The 19581-nt window shown below is 36.3% G+C and overlaps 2 protein-coding genes across 3 annotated transcripts in view; one reads left to right on the plus strand and one right to left on the minus strand.

Moving 5' to 3' along the window:
* USP50 (ubiquitin specific peptidase 50) overlaps positions 1-10632 on the plus strand; it is a 32254-nt gene extending 21622 nt beyond the window's left edge. Inside the window, exon 7 of the mRNA XM_033108659.1 lies at positions 9335-10632. Within this exon, the coding sequence (XP_032964550.1) occupies positions 9335-9526 (192 nt within the window). The 3' untranslated portion in view covers positions 9527-10632. The remainder of the gene's footprint in view (positions 1-9334) is intronic.
* Positions 10425-19581, minus strand: part of USP8 (ubiquitin specific peptidase 8) — a 49715-nt gene continuing 40558 nt past the window's right edge. Inside the window, exons 14-21 of one of the 2 annotated variants that reach the window (XM_033108658.1) lie at positions 18847-18924; positions 18192-18454; positions 15845-16057; positions 15223-15433; positions 13879-14115; positions 13018-13160; positions 11481-11613; positions 10425-11308 (exon numbers count right to left, since the gene is read on the minus strand). In XM_033108658.1, coding sequence (XP_032964549.1) covers positions 11123-11308; positions 11481-11613; positions 13018-13160; positions 13879-14115; positions 15223-15433; positions 15845-16057; positions 18192-18454; positions 18847-18924 — 1464 coding nt within the window. In that variant the 3' untranslated portion in view covers positions 10425-11122. The remainder of the gene's footprint in view (positions 11309-11480; positions 11614-13017; positions 13161-13878; positions 14116-15222; positions 15434-15844; positions 16058-18191; positions 18455-18846; positions 18925-19581) is intronic. The other variant, XM_033108657.1, reaches the window with a different exon arrangement.

Below are 19581 nucleotides of genomic sequence, written 5' to 3' on the forward strand. Positions count from 1 at the left end.
TGAGGCCAAAAAGGAACACCCACGGAGCCATTGATAGGGGAGTCATACCACTATAGTCTCGCTGGTGGCTGGTTTGGAGGAAGCAGGAGCCACACGATCCACAATCCACACTCCGCCCTTGCTAGCCTCCATTTGCTGCTAGCATAGCCACGGAAGTTATATTAGTGGCCAGTGACTCACTGGTTACAGCTGACGGCCACAGCTGATGGCCATCCAATCACAGTTGATGGCCATTTACTACCTGAGCCAGCACCTTTCCACGTGAGGCCAAGAGCCTGGAAACTGCACTCCTGGCTTGGTCCCCACACTGTCTTTACCCCATTATATATTTTTTCCCTACTTTGTCATAGATTAAATGACCATATAGGTGTGAGTTTATTTCTGGTCCATTGATCTATGAGTCTGTTTTTATGCCAGTACCATACTGTTTTGATTAGCCTTATAGTATAATTTAATATCAGGTAGCATGATATTTCTTTCAGGGTCGGTCTTTTGTAGTTCCATATAAATTTTAGAGTTATTTGTTCTAGTTTTGTGAAAAATGCCATTGGTATTCTGTTAGGAATTGCATTGAATCTATAGATTGCTTTGGGTAGAATGGATATTTTCACAATGTTAATTCTTCCTATTCTTGAGCACTGTATATGCTACCATTTATTTGTATGTTCTCCAGTGTCTTTCTTCAGTGTCTTATTGTTTTCTGAGTACAGGTCTTTTACCTCCTTGGTTAAATTTATTCCTAGGTATTTTATTATTTTTTGATGCAATTTTAAATGGGATTGTTTTCTTAATTTCTCTTCCTGATAGTTCATTATTGGTATATAAAAATGCAACTGATTTCTGAATATTTATTTTGTATCCTGATACTTTATTGAATTCAATTATTAGTTCTAATAGTTTTTTGGTGGAATCTTTGAGTTTCTCTCTATATAGTATTATGTCATTTGCAAATAGTGATGATTTTACTTCCTCCTTTATAATTTGGATGCCTTTTATATATTTTCTTGTCTGATTTCTTATCTGATTGTTAGGACTGCCAATGCTACATTGAATAAAAGTGGTGAGAGTAGACATCCTTGACTTGTTCTTGATCTTAAAGAAAAAGCTTTCAGCTTTTCATTGTTGAGTATGATGTTAGCTGTGGGTTTGTCATATATAGCCTTTATTATATTGAGGTATGTTTCCTCTATTTGTACTTTGCTGATTTTTTCTTTTTTATCATAATGGGTGTCGGATTTTGTCAAATGATTTTCTGCATCTATTGATAGGATCATATGATTTTTAACCTTCTTTTTGTTATGTGGTATGTCCCATTGCTTGATTTGGAGATGCTGAACCCACCTTTCATCCCAGGAATAAATCCCACTTTATCCTGGTATATGATCTTTTTAACGTTCTGCTGAATTTGGTTTGCTAATATTCTGATGAAGATTTTTACGTCTATGTTCATCAGGGATATTGGCCTGTAATTTTCTTTATTTGTAGGACCTTTTCTTTGGTTTTGGTATCAGGGTAATACTGGCCTTGTAAAATGAGTGTGGGAGCTTTCTCTCTTCCTCAATTTTTTGGAATAGTTTGAGAGGATAGGTATTCATTTTTCTTTTAATATTTGCTAAAATTCATCTGTGTAGCCACCTGGCCTAGGACTTTCGTTTCTTGGTAGGTTTTAGATTACTGGTTCTATTTCGTTAGTAGTTATCTGTCTTTTCAGATTTTCTGTTTCGTCCTGATTCAGTCTTGGAGATTGTATGTTTCTAGGAATTTATCCATTTCTTCTAGGTCGTCCAATTTGTTGGCACATAATTAATTGTTAGTATTTTCTTATAATCCTTTGTGTTTCTGTAGTGTTGGTTGTTCATTTCAATTCTATTTTTTATGGGCCCTTTCTTTTTTTTCTTGATGAGTCTGGCTAAAAGTTTATCAGTATTATTTATGTTTTCAAAGAAACAGCTCTTGGTTTTAGGGATCTTTCCTGTTGTTTTTCTTAGAATCTATTTTATTTATTTCTGCTCTCATTTTATTATTTCCTTCCTTCTACTCACTTTATGACTAGCTTGTTTCTTTTTCTAGTTCTCTTCAGGTAGGTATAAGGTTAAGGTAAGTGTAAGGTTAGATTGTTTATTTGAGATTTTTGTTTCTTGAGGTAGGCCTGTATGGTTATGTACTGTCCTCTTAGAATGGCTTTGGCTGTGTCCCATAGATTTTTGGGTTGTTGTGTTACATTGTCATTTTTCTCAAGGTATCTTTTGATTTCTTCCTTGATTTCACTGTTAACCCATTTATAGTCTAGCTTCCACATGTTTATGTTTTTTCACTTTTCTTCATGTAACTGATTTCTAGTTTCATATGACTGTGATCAGAGGAAGTGCTTGATATAATTTCAGTCCTCTTAAATATATTGAGACTTGTTTTCTGATTTTACATGTAGTCAACCCTGGAAAATGTTCCATGTGCACTTGAAAAGAATGTATGTTCTACTGCTTTTGGGTGAAATGCTCTAAAAATGTCAATTAAGTCCATCTGGTCTAAGGTGTCATTTAACCAGTTTCCTTGTTGATTTTGTCTGGATGATCTATCCATTGATGACAAGGGGGTATTCAAATCCTCTACTATTATTGTCTTACTGTTGATTTCTTCCTTTATGTCCAACAATATTTGCCGTATATATTTAGATGCCTCTACAATGGGTGCATAGATGTTTAAAAGAGTTATATCCTCTTATTGGATTGATCCTTTTTATATTAGGATATGTTCTTTGTCTCTTATTAAAGTCTTTGTTTTAAAGTCAATTTTGTCTGATATAAGTATTGCTATCCCAGTTGTTTTTTCATTTCCATTTCTATGAAATATCTTTTTCCAGCCTTTTACTTTCAATCTGTGTGTGTCTTTCAGTATGAAATGGGTCTCTAGTAGGCAGCATACTTATGGATCTTTTTTAATCCACGCAGCCACCCTATGTCTTTTGATTGGAGCATTTAGTCCATTTATATTTAAAGTAACTATTGCTAGGTATATTGTTATTGCCATTTTATGCTTTTCCGATTGTTTTTGTAGTTCTTCACTGTACCTTTCTTATTCTCTTGTTCTCTTATCTTGTATGCTGATGACTTTCTATATGTTTGGATCCCTTTGTCTTTATTGCTTGTATATCTCTCACAGATTTTTGCATTGTGGTTACCAAGTGCTTCAAATATATTAAGCTATGTTTACAGCAGTGTATTTTCAATTGATGGTTGCTTAAGTTTGAACACATTCTAAAATTACTACAATTTTTACTCCAATGTTTATGTTTTTATTACCTCTTTTGTATATTTGTGTGTACCCTTTATTTCATTATTATAATTACCATAATTTTCCTACTTTTGTCTTTTAACCTTTGTGCTAGCTTTATAATTGGTTGGTCCACTGCTTTTACTAAGTATTTGCCTTTGTCAGTGATAACTTTTTTCTATCATATCTTATTCATATTTTTGATTCTTCTTTTCTTTTTAAAGAAGTTTAACCTTTTTTTTGTTTGTTTTGTTTTGTAATATTGGTTTAGTGGTGGTGAACTCCTTTAGCTTTTTCTGGTCTAGTAAAGTCTTTATCCCTCCTTCAATTCTAAATGACAGCCTTACTGGGTAAAGTGATCTTGGTTATACGTGTTACCTTCACCACTTTGAATATTTCGTGCCAATCCCTTCTGGTCTGCAAAGTTTCTATTGGGAAATGAGCTGACAGTCTATGGGAGTTCCCTTGTAGGTAACTGTTTTTCTCTCCCTGCTTTTAAGATTCTCTCTTTGTCTGTAACCTTTGGCATTTTAATTATGACATGTCTTGGTGTGGACCCCTTTGGGTTCATCTTCTTTGGGACCCTGTGCTTCCTGGGCTTGTATGTCTATTTCCTTTTCCAGGATACAGAAGTTTTGTCATTATTTCTTTTCTTTCTTTCTTTCTTTTTTTTTTTTAAGATTTTATTGGGGAAGGGGAATAGGACTTTATTGGAGAACAGTGTGTACTTCTAGGACTTTTTTCCAAGTCAAGTTGTTGTCCTTTCAATCTTAGTTGTGGGGGGTGCCGTTCAGCTTCAAGTTGTTGTCCTTTCAGTCTTAGTTGTGGAGGGCGCAGCTCAGCTCCAGGTCCAGTTGCCGTTGCTAGTTGCAGGGGGCGCAGCCCACCATCCCTTGTGGGAGTCGAATCGGCAACCTTGTGGTTGAGAGGACACATTCCAACCAATTGAGCCATCCGGGAGCTCAGTGACAGCTCAGCTCAAGGTGCTGTGCTCAATCTTTAGTTGCAGGAGGCGCTGCCCACCATCCCTTGCAGGACTTGAGGAATTGAACTGGCAACCTTGTGGTTGAGAGCCCACTGGCCCATGTGGGAATTGAACCGGCAGACTTCGGAGTTAGGAGCATGGAGCTCCAACTGCCTGAGCCACCGGGCCGGCCCCCTTGTCATTATTTCTTCAAATGGGTTTTCAATCCCTTGCTCTCTCTCTCCTTGTTCTGGTACCATTAAAATGCAAATATTGGTATGCTTGATGTTGTCCCAGAGATCCCTTAAACTATTCTCATTTTAAAAATTCTTCTTTTTGCTGTTCTGATTGGGTTTTTCCAATACCTTGTCTTCTACACTGCTGATTCGATCCTCTGCTTCATCTAATCTGCAGTTGACTTCCTTCATTTCATTTACTGTATTCTTCATTTCTGACTGGTTCTTTTTTATGTTTTCTACCTCTTTTTTTTGTTACAGGTAAAATTTAGTAATATGTACATTACTTAAATCAGTATATCTAAAATGTTATCACTTAATTTAGTCAACTAATATTAATGAGTTATTTCACATTCTTTATCATACTAAGTCTTAGAAATTCTATACTTTACACTTACAGTGTATCTCAGTTATGAATAGCGACTTCAATAATCAAAGTAAATGCAGTAAGTAGCTAGTAGCTACTGTATCACACAACACAGGTCTATAGTATTCAGCTAGAAAAATCTTCCATTAGAAAGCAGCTTTTTTTTTTAAAAAAATTAAACTTATCGGGGTGACAATGGTTAGTAAAATTACATAGGTTTCAAGTATACAATTCTGTAATGCATCGTCTATATATCACATTGTATGCTCACCATCCAGGGTCAGTTTTCCTAAAGCTTTTTAAAAAAATTTATTAAAATATAGCTAACATACAATATTACATTAGTGTCATAGTTATTCACATTTATACCTAAAGAAGTGATCATTGTGATAAGTCCAGCAACCATTTGACACCATACTGTTTTCTATCTCTTTGTTGAAGTTCTCACTGAGTTCTATCCTTCCCGTAAGTTCACTGAGCATCCCTACAAACAGTGTTTTGAACTCTGCATCTGGTAGATTGCTTGTCTCCACTTTGTTTAGTTCTTTTTCTGGGGTTTTATTCTGCTCTCATTTGGGACATGTTTGTCTCCTCACTTTGGCTGCTCCCCTGTGTTTGTTTCTATGTGTTAGATAGATCTGCTCTGTCTCCCAGTCTTGATAGAGTAGCCTTATGTAGATGGTGTCCTGTGTGACCCAGTGGTGCAGTGGTCACATGGGCCAGGTGTTTGTTGTCCCAGAAGTCTCTTATGCTATCCTCAATTTTTAAAACTTTTTTCATCTTGCTCTTCTGATTAGGTGATTTCCACATTTTCTCTTCCAGGTTGCTAATCTGTCCTGTATTAACTAATCTGCTGTCGATTCCTTCTATTTTTCATTACGGTTGTTGTATCCTTCATCTTTGATCGGTTATTGTATTTTCTCTTTGTTGATGTTCCGTCTATATTCTTCTATTCTACTCTCAAGTTTGTTGAGCATCCTTATGACTATTTCTTTGAATTCTTTATCAGGCAAATTATTTATCGTTGTGTCATTTTTTTTCTTGTTCCTTATTTGGGGCATAGTCTTCTGTCTCCCCATTTTGTTTTGACTTTCTGTGTTTGTTCCTATGAGTTAGATGAAGCAGCTATCTCTCCCAATCATGAAAAAGTGGCCTCTGTCTAGACTGTGTGCTGGATGGTTTTGGCAGGCTAGTTGTAATCAGGTCAGGCATGTGTGGCACCTGGCGTGCCTCCTGGCCAGAAGGAATGGGTTCCAAGCAGGGCATCTTGATGTACACATAATGTGCAGGAGCTTTTTATTGTTCTGGCTCTCCACGGCCAGAACTGAGTGGAGGAGGGGCAGCCGCTTAGACCTTTTCTTGCCCTTCGGTCGTGGGAGGGGCTGCCTGTTGTGCTTGGCGTGCCTTGTTGCCGTCTGTTGCCCAAGCCAGGTCTAGGCAGGGCTGCCCTGAGTGTGTGTGTTTCAGTACCCTATTAGTTTGACACTTTCTCTGGACAGGGCAAGTCTGTGTGCATACACTATACGTTGCTGGCTCTGCACTTTGTCTGGGTGTGGTAGCCCTGCGTGCTCACACAGCAGTGCCCTACCACTTCTGCCCTCTCTCCAGGCAGGTCAGCCCTGTGTGAACTTGTAGCAGCACCCAACTTGTTCCGCACTTTCTCTGGATGGGGACTTTCCCTGTGTGCATACTGCAGCACTGTTCTACAATTTCTCTGGGCAGGGCATCCCTGTGTGCTCATGCAGCAGTGCTCCCTTCTCTCTGCACTTTCTCTGGAGGGGGCAGCCCCATATGCACGCACAGTTCAGTGGGTGTGTGTAGCAGTACCCTGCTGAACCTGAGGGATCAACCTCCAGGTGAAGGGGTCTCATGTGTGTGCTATAGTGCTCTACTTTTCCTGCTGGAGGGGAACCTCCAGGAGGGGTGGCTGGGTGGGGATGCATTACAGCAGCCCTGCAGGTTGGCCAGAGCACCAGGATAGAACTCCCGCCCACTATCAGAGTGCAGAGGAACAAACAATGGCGCTCACTGGTGCCTCTGGTCCTGTACAGTTCTCCCACCTTCTCTATGTGGTTTCTCTCATTTGTTGTGCAGAAGCTATTCAGTTGGCTCTCAGTTCTCTCTCAAGGGGAATTTCTCTAAATATAGGTGTACATTCTATGTGTTCTTGGGAGATGGCAAGCTCAGTATCCTGTGTTGCTATCTTGGGCCCATCTCTCTACACAAAATTTTTAATTTCAAGTAATTTTCATTTCTGGAAGTACTAGTTTTGTTTTTTGAAGTTAGCTTCCTTCTCTTATATGTCTACAATAATTTTAAATATGCTTTGCAATCTCTATTTAATAATTCAATTATCTAAAGTCCTCAGAGTATCTTGCTATTTATTGCCTCTGACTCTTACTCATGGTGAATTGTTTCCTTGCATGTTCTGTAATTTTGAATTGTGAGCTCAACATTGCTGGGGTTTTATATGTGAGTATCCTGTGAAGCCTGAATTAAGGTGGATCAATCCAGAAAGTAATTCTCTTCCTTCTACCTACCACTTCAAAAATACTTCACATTAAATTCACAGGATTCTGAAACCTGTGTAAATTTGAATCCCAAACCAATGAGAAGGCAAGTCTGTGGTGAAAAATTTCCAGGAATGACTTTTATTCTCTGCACCCAGAACCTAACCTGAGACAAACACTAGAGGATGTGTTCCCCACCCTCCTCCAGTTTATCCTTTGAGGGTGGCTCTCTTTAAGAGTCCTATGTGTGTGGATTTCAATTCAACGCTTCAACTTTGCTGGGACCTAAGACTTTACCTCTTGTCCTTGTGTGATCTTAAAAACTCAAGTACCTTGGTTACCAATACCAGAAACTGTCTTTACTCTGAGGCACTCACAACATTAACCACACACCTGTTAGTCTTTTATTTCCTCTGGTTTTGACTCCTGGGGTTTACTCTCACTATACAATCTATACAATATTTACCATGTTTCATCCAGCATTCCTTATAGTTTTGTAACTATGGCTTTCAGGCGAGCTAATTATCTCCCATAATTGCTGGCAATGGAAGTCTAGAAAGATATTTCACCCTCTTCAACTATGTCAATTTTTTTTTTTACATTGTCATTAAAATTGAACATAATACTCCAGCTGTGTTCTGTCTAATCACTTCAGAACATTATAATTTGGGTGCTACTTATCTAGCAGATGCTTTGTTTTTCTCAAATTACATTACACTATTATGGGAACCGTTTTATAAATAAAGAATCTGAAGCATGTCAACTTAAGGTCACATGGGAAGGACCAGCGCCAGAGCCTGGATCTTCTAATTGTCAGCTTTTGGTTGTTTCTCTGACATGTCAGGGGAGAGGAGAGAAAAAGTCCTAGAGAACATTTAATAAGTACCTCCTATGAAGTACTATCGCTATCATATGAGATACCTGACAATAGCGATATAAGACAGGTCTTATTACCCCATTTTAATAGATGAGGGAATTAAAGCTCAGAAAGGTTAAGCAAGTTCCTTAAGGTCCTTCCTTAGTATTTGAGCTGAGTTCACAGTCAGAATTGACTACAAAAAAAAACTATTTTCTTCCTTCTACAGCAAACTTATTCTATAAAAGACCAGATAGTAAATATTTCGTGTCCTGTAGGCCATATAGTCTCTGATGCAACTATTCAACTTTACTGTTGTAGTATGAAAGCAGCCAGTGAAAAACATAAACAAATAAGCATGGCTGTGTTCCCAGTAAACTTTATTTAAGGACATTGAAATTTGAATTTCATATAATTTTCACATGTCACAAAATATTCTTTTGACTTTTTTCAACCATATAAAAATATAAAATGCATTCTTATCTCACAACCCATACAAAAACAGGCAGCAGGCTGATTTGGCCTGTGGACAAATGGTTTGTCAACCCCTGCTCTACACCATACCGCCTCCAAGAAGTGAGGCTCTCCAGTGTCTTTGTTTCCAACGTTCCTCTACTGCGTTAGGAAAGACGAGGGCAAAGAGAGTGGACCAGGTTCTTTTTTGGACCCTGCGTGATTGAGGGTTGTTGCTTCGCAAGCCCCTCAAATTGTACGGTAGCAGTATGCAGTTGTTTACATGTCTCGTTCCAATATTAGATGTCTTTTTTCCAGTCTATTGAAGCCTGTTTTCAAAATTAAACTATAGGCTCATTTAGGAAAGATGACTATCTTCTTACTTTTAAATTTCCTCTAATGTTTAATAGTCTATGTACAGTAAGTGCTCAGTAAATATTAACTGACTAATATTAGTCAAATGCTATCCTATTTCATTAAGTAGTCAAAGGGTCCGATATATAACAGTTCAATGAAATGAGAAATGAGGCTATGTACATGGTTTAACAAAATTAGCATTTCCTTTTAATTTAGTATAAGGGACAATTATGAAAACTATTTCTTGGCCCTACATTTTTTGTTCTAGTAGTTAAATGTATCCCCATGTAAATACTAAGTCTGACATTCTTCCTCCCCTAGAACCACTTTGGTGACCTGGATGGTGGCCACTACACTGCTTTCTGCAAGAACTCAGTGAGCCAAGCGTGGTTTAGCTTTGATGACACACGAGTTAGTGAGATTCCAGATACTTCAGTGCAAACTGCTACAGCCTATCTCCTGTTCTATAGCTGCCAGCCCTTCTCTATACCTATACAGAAACGCAAGAGCTAGGAAAATGAAGCTTCATGAAAGTTACCAAACAAGCAATGAGAAACTGGTACTTACATTTTGCCTTGTCATTAAACTCTTGCAACTTACTTGCATCACTGATATCTTAGTCTTTCTGGCATATTATACAACCACATGTAAGTCTACAGCAAAGAACATAGGTCCTGGCACAATGGAAAAGGTAGCATGAAAATAACGCAATGCAACAAATTAGTTTACAAAGGTATTTCATAGGGTTAAACCAAAGTAATTTTTGTTCAAGTGACTCTTTGAACTTAAGAATGTGATTTGAAAATATTTAATTGATCAGTAATTTAGCCAAGAAACTGTAAGTCTCTCAGACTAATTGCCAAATATGAAAAGTTGTTAACTTAACAATTCAAAACTCATCCTTTCATCTTGTCCCTGGGAGTCTACTAATGGTGACATCTTTCAGAAGCACCTTTAGAGCCTTATTTTTATATAGAGTGTTTTTATTGACTTCGTGTATAGCAGCTGAGTCCCTGAGGTGAATGATAAATTCTAAGCTCCTCTATCCCTTTTAATACATCACTCTGTAAAGATGTGGTTCATAATGCAGTTCACTTTGCAATCATGCCTGACTCCTATCCTTTTTGATCTTAATCCTGAGAATTCTGCGACTCTTGATAGAATAGTCTGGGTATTATTATTTCTTTCTTTGATTTCCCCACTCAGAATCCTAAGTGCTATATGCAATTTGGGTCAAGTTGAAGAAAGAGTGGAATCAAATCCTGATGCCACCAGGATAAGTGAACTAAATTTTAAGTCAATGTAGTGGGATAAAGTGTGTGCAAAATCTATACTTCTACTGTCCTATATTTGATAACATAAAATTAAAGACAGAACACTTACAGGATTTTAAATTATTTTTCTCATTAAGTTTTTAATGTAGGTGTAAATGAAAATTCTCATTTTAAAAAATTAAAAGAAAAGCTTCCATTTATTTTTTTAGAGTACAGATTTAGTGCACAAATACAGCCCAAAGCCAACAGAAAAATAGCTTTGCCCTGTCATTTCCCTAAGAAAGCGCTGCAGTTACTCAGAATAGGTCAAAAGAAAAAAAACAAAACCAAAAAGCAATACTCTGAGTTCTAGGCTTCACAAAAGGACCACAAATGATACTATATACATCGATTTGATGTGCAAGTGTGCAATAAATATATACACATACATTCCTATCTGCTTTATATCATTCTAGAGTATTCAGAGATCAAGCTGGGATTTAGAAATGTGAAAAGGTCTTAATAGTGAAAAGGAAAATAAAGGATACAATGATTTTTAGACCAGTACAATAACAATGCTTTGCTAGTTAATTATTTTAACTTTGGAGCAAACTAAGAAAGTTGTTTTGAAATAAGTGGTATCTGTAAGGAGTGCTTACTGCAATACTTGTTACATGTTATTAGTCAGTTTTTTGATAATAGCACTGACCTGAAATATATGGTGAAAGTAACACAGTTCCACTGTCCTAGAATTCCTCTAAATGGCCGGCTACCACTATCCAGTATCTTTGTAAGCATTTCAAGAGCTGTGTTGCTCAGCCTTTTAAAAGATAACTAGCTCATAAACTACTTGTCCTTATGTGGCTACGTCAGTTGCTCGTGATCCCAAGGAAGTATAAAAGAGGATATAAGCTGCTGAAGATTTCACAGAAGAAACGGAGATATCAGAAACTTCATGATCATCAAATTTAAACCACCGCTGTCTTGCTGCATTTTTACAATAGGCAGTGTAGTGACCTCCATCCAGCCCACCGTAGTGATTCTGTGCCAAACAAAATAGAAAATCAATTCAAGTTGAATTACTTAAATATGTCAATAATTTCAGTTTTGTGTTGTTCTTATTTTCCTATGAGGTATGAAACTACTTGAAACTTTTTTTTTTTTTTTTTTAGTTTGCTTTGAAAGAAAAATATTTAGTTCAATGAGATACTTACTGAAACAGAAAACAAGTTATATTTCCTCAAATTGTTCCTTGGACCAATAACATACTGTGACAAGTCAAGATTTTCTAATGGGAAGTCCACAGATGTCTGTAATTTTTGCTTCCACCTGCCATCATAGGAAAAACTGCAGAGCCAAACATAGCAGTTATATGACAGATCAAAGACATCAGAATGAACCCAATTCATGTATTAACAATCTAGATTTTTAGCTAGAACAACAAAATCTGTTTTAATCACACACCCTGAGTTTTAGTAGTGGAGAAACCTGTTCAAGAGTTTTGGTTTCATTTCCATTTTACAAATGAGGAAACTCAGGCATATAGATATTAAATGACATGCCCAAGGTTAAACAGCTAGAGAGGTAGAGAGAGGACTAGAGTCTCTGAGCCCGAGGCCAGCTACGACTATTAGATGTGTCCTCAATAAAGGTAAAACATTCTGAAAACTGACATTTATTATGCTAATCACTACAAATGTACAGAGGAAAGACTGAGGAGAGCTGCCCGAGATTTAAGCTTGCACTTCTAGGGAAACTAGAGCTAGAAACTACAAGCATGTAAACAAGTGACTGAGATAATGTCATTCCATTATCCTGGCATACTCTTCTCCTTTAAACACCAAAATACTGGCATTTTGGTTGGTGTAATATGGTCATTGCAGAATTGTTTTTAAACTGAATTCTGAAACATTTATCTTTTTAGATATCCTTTAAGAATACTATGCATTAAAATTTTAACGGAACAAATGTATAATCCTTTGTGGAATGTTTATACCTCCATAGTCCTCAAGAAGAAAAGGACAACTAATGTAACAAGCTTTTGTTAGAAAATTTACACAAGAGAAATTTGAACATGTCAATGTTTAAATTAACATAAGAAACTGTGTAAGAAGCTCCAGTAATACAAGGTGAAACAAAAATTAAAATAGAAATGTTTTCTTTGAAACAAAAATTACAGCTCTCAGTAAAAAGATACTTCTTTTAACAAAAGTTTTTCAGAAAGATGACTCAGTTATCACTCCACAGATGGATTACATAAAGACAAAAGAATTAGAGTAAGACCTAGGACATATTTTATTAGGTTGGTGCAAAAGTAATTGCGGTTTTTGCAGTTATTTTTAACCTTTTAAAATGCAATTACTTTTGCACCAACCTAATAAAACTCCCTCATTATTGGCCAGATGTTTTTCATCGGATGGAAAAATCTCAACAAAACTATGTCTGCACTGAACAGTATCACTGTTAAAATGACACTTTAAAAAATTATGTATTTCATTTTCAGCAGGAGTAAATCTTTTTCATGTTTACTCTGTTTGAATAATAAATTTATCTGCTAATAATCTGTGTTAGAGTTATACATTTTCACTTGATGTTTACAACAGTCTCATCATTTCTGCTTTATTACCTTAGAGCTACCCTAACTGGATAACCTTCCTTGATTATGCGTCATTAGCAGGCAGTACAACAAAGTGACTTAGAATTCTTTTATCTAAATTGCCCTATACAGGTAGAAAATTTTCTCCACTTTACCGTTTCAGATGCACTAAAAGAACAGGTGGCAACTTCCAGATTTCTATCTTTTTTAGAGAATCCCTTCGAGCTCTGCAGTGACTACAGTAAAACCTGTTGTTATCTGTGAGTTTTTCTTCTTTGGAAAATAACCTAAGGCAATCCTGGAGGGCAAAAAGAAGTAGTCCATACTCATTAAAACATTTCTTCAACAGTGTCACTGAGCATATATATTCAGTAATTTACTCTGCCTGGCATGAAGGATACAACAGGAAACGAGAACAAAACAGTTCCTGCCCTTGCAAAGTTTATGATCCAGTGAGGAATGCAGACCAGAGAGCTACAATGACAACAGTGTGGCCGCGTGCTACCTGTGGTGAGAAGTATTGCTTCTCCTGAAAGCACACAGGGTCCGCTACCAAGTGGCTCAGAGAAGTCTCACTGGAAGAAATGACATTCTCAAGGAAGCTAACTAACACTACAGAGATCAACAAGCTACCTCCATCATATTGCTGTTGGGTGGAAAACAGGAAATTTCTTTTATATCCCCATGTAGAGCAAATTCTTATAAAAAGCAGACCTAAATTAAAGTCAACATACAAATTAACTTTTAAAACTTCAAAATATAAATTAAAAAAAATCTATTATCTGTCAACTCTGAAAGAATATTTAATAGGAAAGTATCTTTAAAAAAATTATTTTGGGGGAAAATTTTTAATTTTTTTCTAACCTACACAGGCCTAATTAAAACAATTTATGTGTGAGTTTTACCTATAAAATGTCTATGGGGTAAAGAACAGAAATAAAGTGCTGGATAAAGTACATTTCTATATGCATATAAACAGCATTTTTATTCAACAAATCATTCTCGCTCAAACTTACCTGTAATGTACATTTACTTGTGGATGCTAGTGGTAGAGACAAATACATGAAGGCCTCAAATGTCCTAGACTTTTTGTGACATGTGAGGCACTGTACTGTGGATTTAAATTGACCCTGAAAAAGTGCAACAATAATAGATTCATTGAGCTGCTTGTGTTTCTGCCAAGCATGTTCTGCTGCTTTAAAGTCATCAAGGTGATCATTATTTTCTTCTTTATGTCTCTTCCGATTATCAGCCTGGAAATAAGAGTATTTAAACTCTATTGATATCTTAAAGTCAACATTTAAATATAAAATTCAAAGAATCTATTAAATACAAACACTTTGCAAATTTAGAAACACTTCTGATTCTTTTCATAAAGGAGTTCTATCTCATTAAGTACTAGAGAAAAATTCTAGTTAAAAGACTCTCCCAAGAAACCAAGAACCCACTTTATCTATAGAATGTGATTTGTTGGAATTGCTTAATAAGCTGAAAAGTCTGGTTCTGAAAAAAGAAGACACGTTACATAAAGCTGGAAGTTAGGGCTACAACTAGACAGATGTTATTTTGTTGCCCTTGTCTTATGAATGGCTACACACACTACATATATATACTCACACATATATACAATATACATATACATACACACATACACATGTGAAGATATTCACATATGTGTGTATACGTGTATATATATGTATATACATATATACGTACACATATATATACACACATATATATACATACATACATATATATTCATTCAGTGGGTGATCCCAAAGGTATCTGAAAGAGGATAGCTTGGTGCTAAAAAGAAGCCATAGTGTACAAATAGACTGGTCATTTATGTAGAGATACATGCCTCAGTAGCTTTTCACATGAGTCATTTGTAGTTACATGGAGGAATTCTTATTTCAGATAAAAGTATAAGAATAAGGATACAGTATAAAAATATATGCATTCTACAGTAAATATGTATAATGTATAATATATAACATATAAGTATAATAATAAAGATGTTCAGGCTATCTATAGCTAATCTTTTATAAAATCATGTTTATAATTTTACTTTCACACAAATGTGGGTCACAAACACAATATCTCTAACAACTATTCTAACATTTACAAATTTTTCACAATATATCCTGTTAACATTTTAGTGAATAAATACAAATATAAATGGTATATACTTCTTTTCAAATATTAGACCTATCTGATATATTTGTTTTATAGTTCCACACCTCACTACAGAATCACCAGACTTGAATAAATTAGCACTGCACAATCAGATTACTATAAAAATGATTACAGTGCAGAGTAGCCCTAAAGAGCCTTTGTACCTTAGAAAAATCAAATCTTACTTTATTTAGATCTTCATGGAGACCATCCATTAGGAACAGAAGCAGTTCTTGTGAATCTTGCTGGCTGTAACCTGCAAACTGGTCATTGATCTTCCCAATGGTGATTTTAAAGTCTTTCGGACTGATATACCTGTACTGCCCTGTCCACAGGGCTTTCATGATTATGCCAAATTCTTCTGCCACTTCACCTTTATGCCCCAACAAATTTGACCTTGGTAAATAAAGTTACAAAAAAGCAATAAAGGGAATTGTAAAAAGTCAAGGTACAGTGGGTCTCTGATGTCAACATTGAACTAGTAACGTACTATACCCCTGCACTAACACACTTATTCAGAGGTTTGTTCTCAAATACTCATGTGAATCTTACTTTGATTACACCCTCCAACTTGCTTGATCTGGCAGCCAGCCCTGTCTGCCTCTTCCTCCTCGTTCATAGGCCCCTGCTGATGAGTGAGGTTCTTGCCTACTTGTACTGCTCCTTTCCTGTCTCTCTCCTTTACCGGCCAGAGGAGCCATGCTCCCCTTTCCTAATCTGACTTCTCTGGAAGGAGCTGGGCGGTAAGGAAGTGCGGTTAGATCACCCCTTTAATATTACACTGCAAAAAGTAAGAAATCTCTTTACCTGTTAATATCATCCTGATAACAGTTTCGATTGAAATAATCGGCCAAATGTGGAGCATTACATAGGCACTGCAGTATTGAGTTCATGTAACAAGTATTTCCTAAATTACGAAGTCCGGTGAGAGCTGGTCCAGATCCCCCAAACACAGGATTGAGGTTCCGAATTTGAGAAGCAGAAAGCCGTGTGATCTCAGCTTTAGGGTAGCATGTTGGCCTGAGAAAGAAATACCATACAAGATGTCTTAAAATGCACAGCATCTGAAAATAAGGTTCAAATAACAAATGGCAGCAAACTCCAGCATGTGTACCACAGTACACAGTAATCTTGTGAAGTGTTAATAAGTTAACTCATAAGGTATTGGGTCTTACAGGACATTTAGTATCTATATACCTGGTTATATTCTGTGACCTTCCCATGAAACAAGTACCTTTAACCTCTTATGTGAGTCCATGGTTCTTACAAACACCCTGAGATAGTCTCTGGCTTCTTGTGAACAGGTTAGAGTCTTCTGGTAGAGAAGGCTCTTTCAAACTCCTTTAAATGCTCCTGGGAAGTTTAGCATTACCAAATGTTGAACTCAACAGAATGACAAAAAAGTAATTATATTTATATTTTATATATTTATTTATTACTGTGGAGTAGATCAAAGGAAGCAACGGTTATTTGGGTACTATTACCTAAAGTCTAGAACTGTGCTGACAAACATGGTAGCCACAGGTGGCTATTTCAATTCAAATAAAATTAAAAATTCAGCTCCTCAGTTACACTAGCCACAATCCAAAATAGTCACTACCATACTGGACAGCACAGATACAGAATATTTCCATTGTCACAGATATAGAATGCTTCCATCAACATGTCTACAGCATAGCAATGGACTAGAGAATGCCTCCAAGACTTTTGTTATTCACTATATTTGATTTATATGTGGAACTCCTAGAACTGCTATAGCATTAAGAAAAATCTTAACTGGTATGTCTTTCTTTTATTACTGATCCTAATCACTAACATTTCTGCCCTGAATGGAATATTGAGAACAGACTGAACTATATTTCAGCCGCTTTTCTTTCCATGTGCTCAGGTGTTTGCACACATGTATTCTGTTCTGTTCACTATACCAGGGGGGTGCCAAAAAAAATGTACACAAGTAGACTCTTTGGTCGATGTTCCCCAAGCAGTAGTTCGCCGTAATCAGAAGTGTCTGGACGCTGATGGTAACCACTTTGAGCACCTCTTGTAATTGCAGAAGTCAAACGTGATTTGTATTCATCTTTTGTTGTCGGTATATATTGAGTATTACATTTTTAATAGTTTTTTCCTTTCTTAAAATGTGCATACATTTTTTTGGCACTCTGTGTGTGTGTGAGAGAGAGAGAGAGAGAGAGAGAGAGAGAGAGAGAGAGAGAGAGAGAGAGTGTGTGTGTGTGTGTGTGTGTGTGTGTATGTGAACTGCATATGTGATAGTCTTTAAAACTGTCAAATTAACAAAGTTTATTTAAAGAGTGATGATTCAAGAAGAAATTAAATCTGACCAGTTTTAATAGCGAGCCCTAAAATCTGTAACTAGATTTAGATTTAAAAAAAAATCTCCAAGTAAGTCCCCACCTGGCAGGGTAAGTTCTCAGGAGGAAAATATATCAACTACATTTTTGGGAAATATTACCAAAGACACCAAAGAGATAGTATAGTTGGAATTCCTTAGCATTTAAGAGAGTGTATATTATAAACAGGAAAACAAAGCCATTTATTTATACTTTCATCTAGTCCCCTACCCCAAAAAGTAAAGATTGGAAATGGTAGGAAGACTTGAAAATTACATGAACCTATTGATTACTAGTTGTGAACATAATAGCAGAAGTACAATGAAGGAAAAGGTAACAGAACAAGGATTAGGAGCTGATACACACTGCAGTGCTTATTATTTTAATACTATGTAAGTTTGCTACCACATTAATGGCTGACTTTAAAAAAGTTTAGAATTTGAGAGCTGCAACAAGACAAACTCAGCAGTCCTATAAATTACGGTCCTCAAAGTGAGATTTAGGGGGTTTATGAAAACTTCTAAGTAGTCTATGGTATGCTGCCTTAAAGTATAATAATGTGTGTATCTTTACATCCACATTAATACTTATGTAGTCCTCTCTGACCTATTACTTAAGTTAGTACTTGGGAGAAAAACCAAGGACATTTTAATCCATTCATTCTTTTCCCTCTATGGTAAATAATAATGGCTGGTATAGCCATCCACAGAAATTTTTGACTCCCTGATATAAATAAGCTTATATGTTCAGAGTAGTTCTCAAATATTGCAGGTTCTAGTTCTAGGAGTTACGTAGGATAAACTTACTTGTTTTCCCGATTAACTGATGGAGTTACTGTTGGCTTTCTCTTCTCTTCCTCTTGAATGGCCTGGGTTATATCTGGGGAGGAGTAGGAGCGCTTCAGTTTGGATGGTTCCCTATCCCGCTCAGCAGGAATCTGTGGCTTGGCTTTTTGAGTTGGAGGGGTGGAAGGCGGTGCAGATGAAGGAGCCATTTCCGGTGGATACATATGAACAGTATTGGTGGGTGAATGATAGTAACGAAAAGTTCCAGTGATTGGGTCAAGAAACTTAGATGGAAAAGAAAAAAGAAAGTCAAAAAACAACCATTACAAGAACAACAACAACAAAATCACTCAAAATTATTCCATTGCTAAATTTACTTTTGGATTAAAATAATTTGAATGAAATAGTGATAACCATTTCTATAATTAAATTTCCAAAGAACTTCAGGTTTTAAAGTAATACACTGTTTCTAAATGACAGATGCCAGGAATGCTCACATATGATAGCCAGCATCCCAGATCGGATATACAGACATCTAACTAGATAAATGAGCTACGTCCTCTATAATGAAGAATTGATTTTGCATTAGAAAAGATGTAGAATAAATCAGTTAAAAAAAGCTTTTTTAAAAAGAACACAATGACCATGTTGTTTCTGTGTCAGTTCTGAGCTTTACCTTGGCCCAGCCTAAAGGCAGTCCTGGTACGATTCTCCCCATTTCTTCACTTCGTGCTCTTGTCAAAGGCTCTCGAGACTAGTTTATAAAAAAAAAACAAAACAAAACAACAAACTGATTTTTCAGTTATATTTTGTCATATACAAACTTAAGCTACAAGTACCAAAGAACCAAAAGCCTTGTGTTGGCCACCCTTAATATTTTTAAAGCGAGTTGAAAGATGAAGAACTATAAATATTTTCTCAAAGTCCAAATATTACCATAGCAAGAAGAAGAGTGTGTGCACAGACCTATAATATAGTGGTTTTTAAAAATTTCTTTAAAAAAACAGACAATTCCACTTCTAGTTATCAACACAAAAGAAAACATATTTGCACACAAAAACCTGTACACAAATCTTCATAGCAGCACTATTCATAATAGCCCCAAAGTAGAAGCAATCCAAATGTCCAACAACTGGTAAATGAGTAAAATGTATATCCATACAAGGGAATATTATTTAGCAGTACAAAGGAATAACTACTGATACATGCTACAATATAGATGAATCTCAAAAAATTAGGCTAGGTGAAAGAATCATATGCAAATCTACATCTATGTCTGTCTGTCTGTCTGTCTGTCTATCTATCTATAATTTACAGAATTTCATTTATATGAAATGTCCAGAGGAGGCAAATCTATGGAGACAGAGTACAGAGTTGCCGAGGGCTTGAGGGTAGGAGCAGGTAGTGACTA

The sequence above is a fragment of the Rhinolophus ferrumequinum genome, chromosome 6 (genome assembly GCF_004115265.2).
Source record: "Rhinolophus ferrumequinum isolate MPI-CBG mRhiFer1 chromosome 6, mRhiFer1_v1.p, whole genome shotgun sequence".
NCBI classification, from domain to species: domain Eukaryota; kingdom Metazoa; phylum Chordata; class Mammalia; order Chiroptera; family Rhinolophidae; genus Rhinolophus; species Rhinolophus ferrumequinum.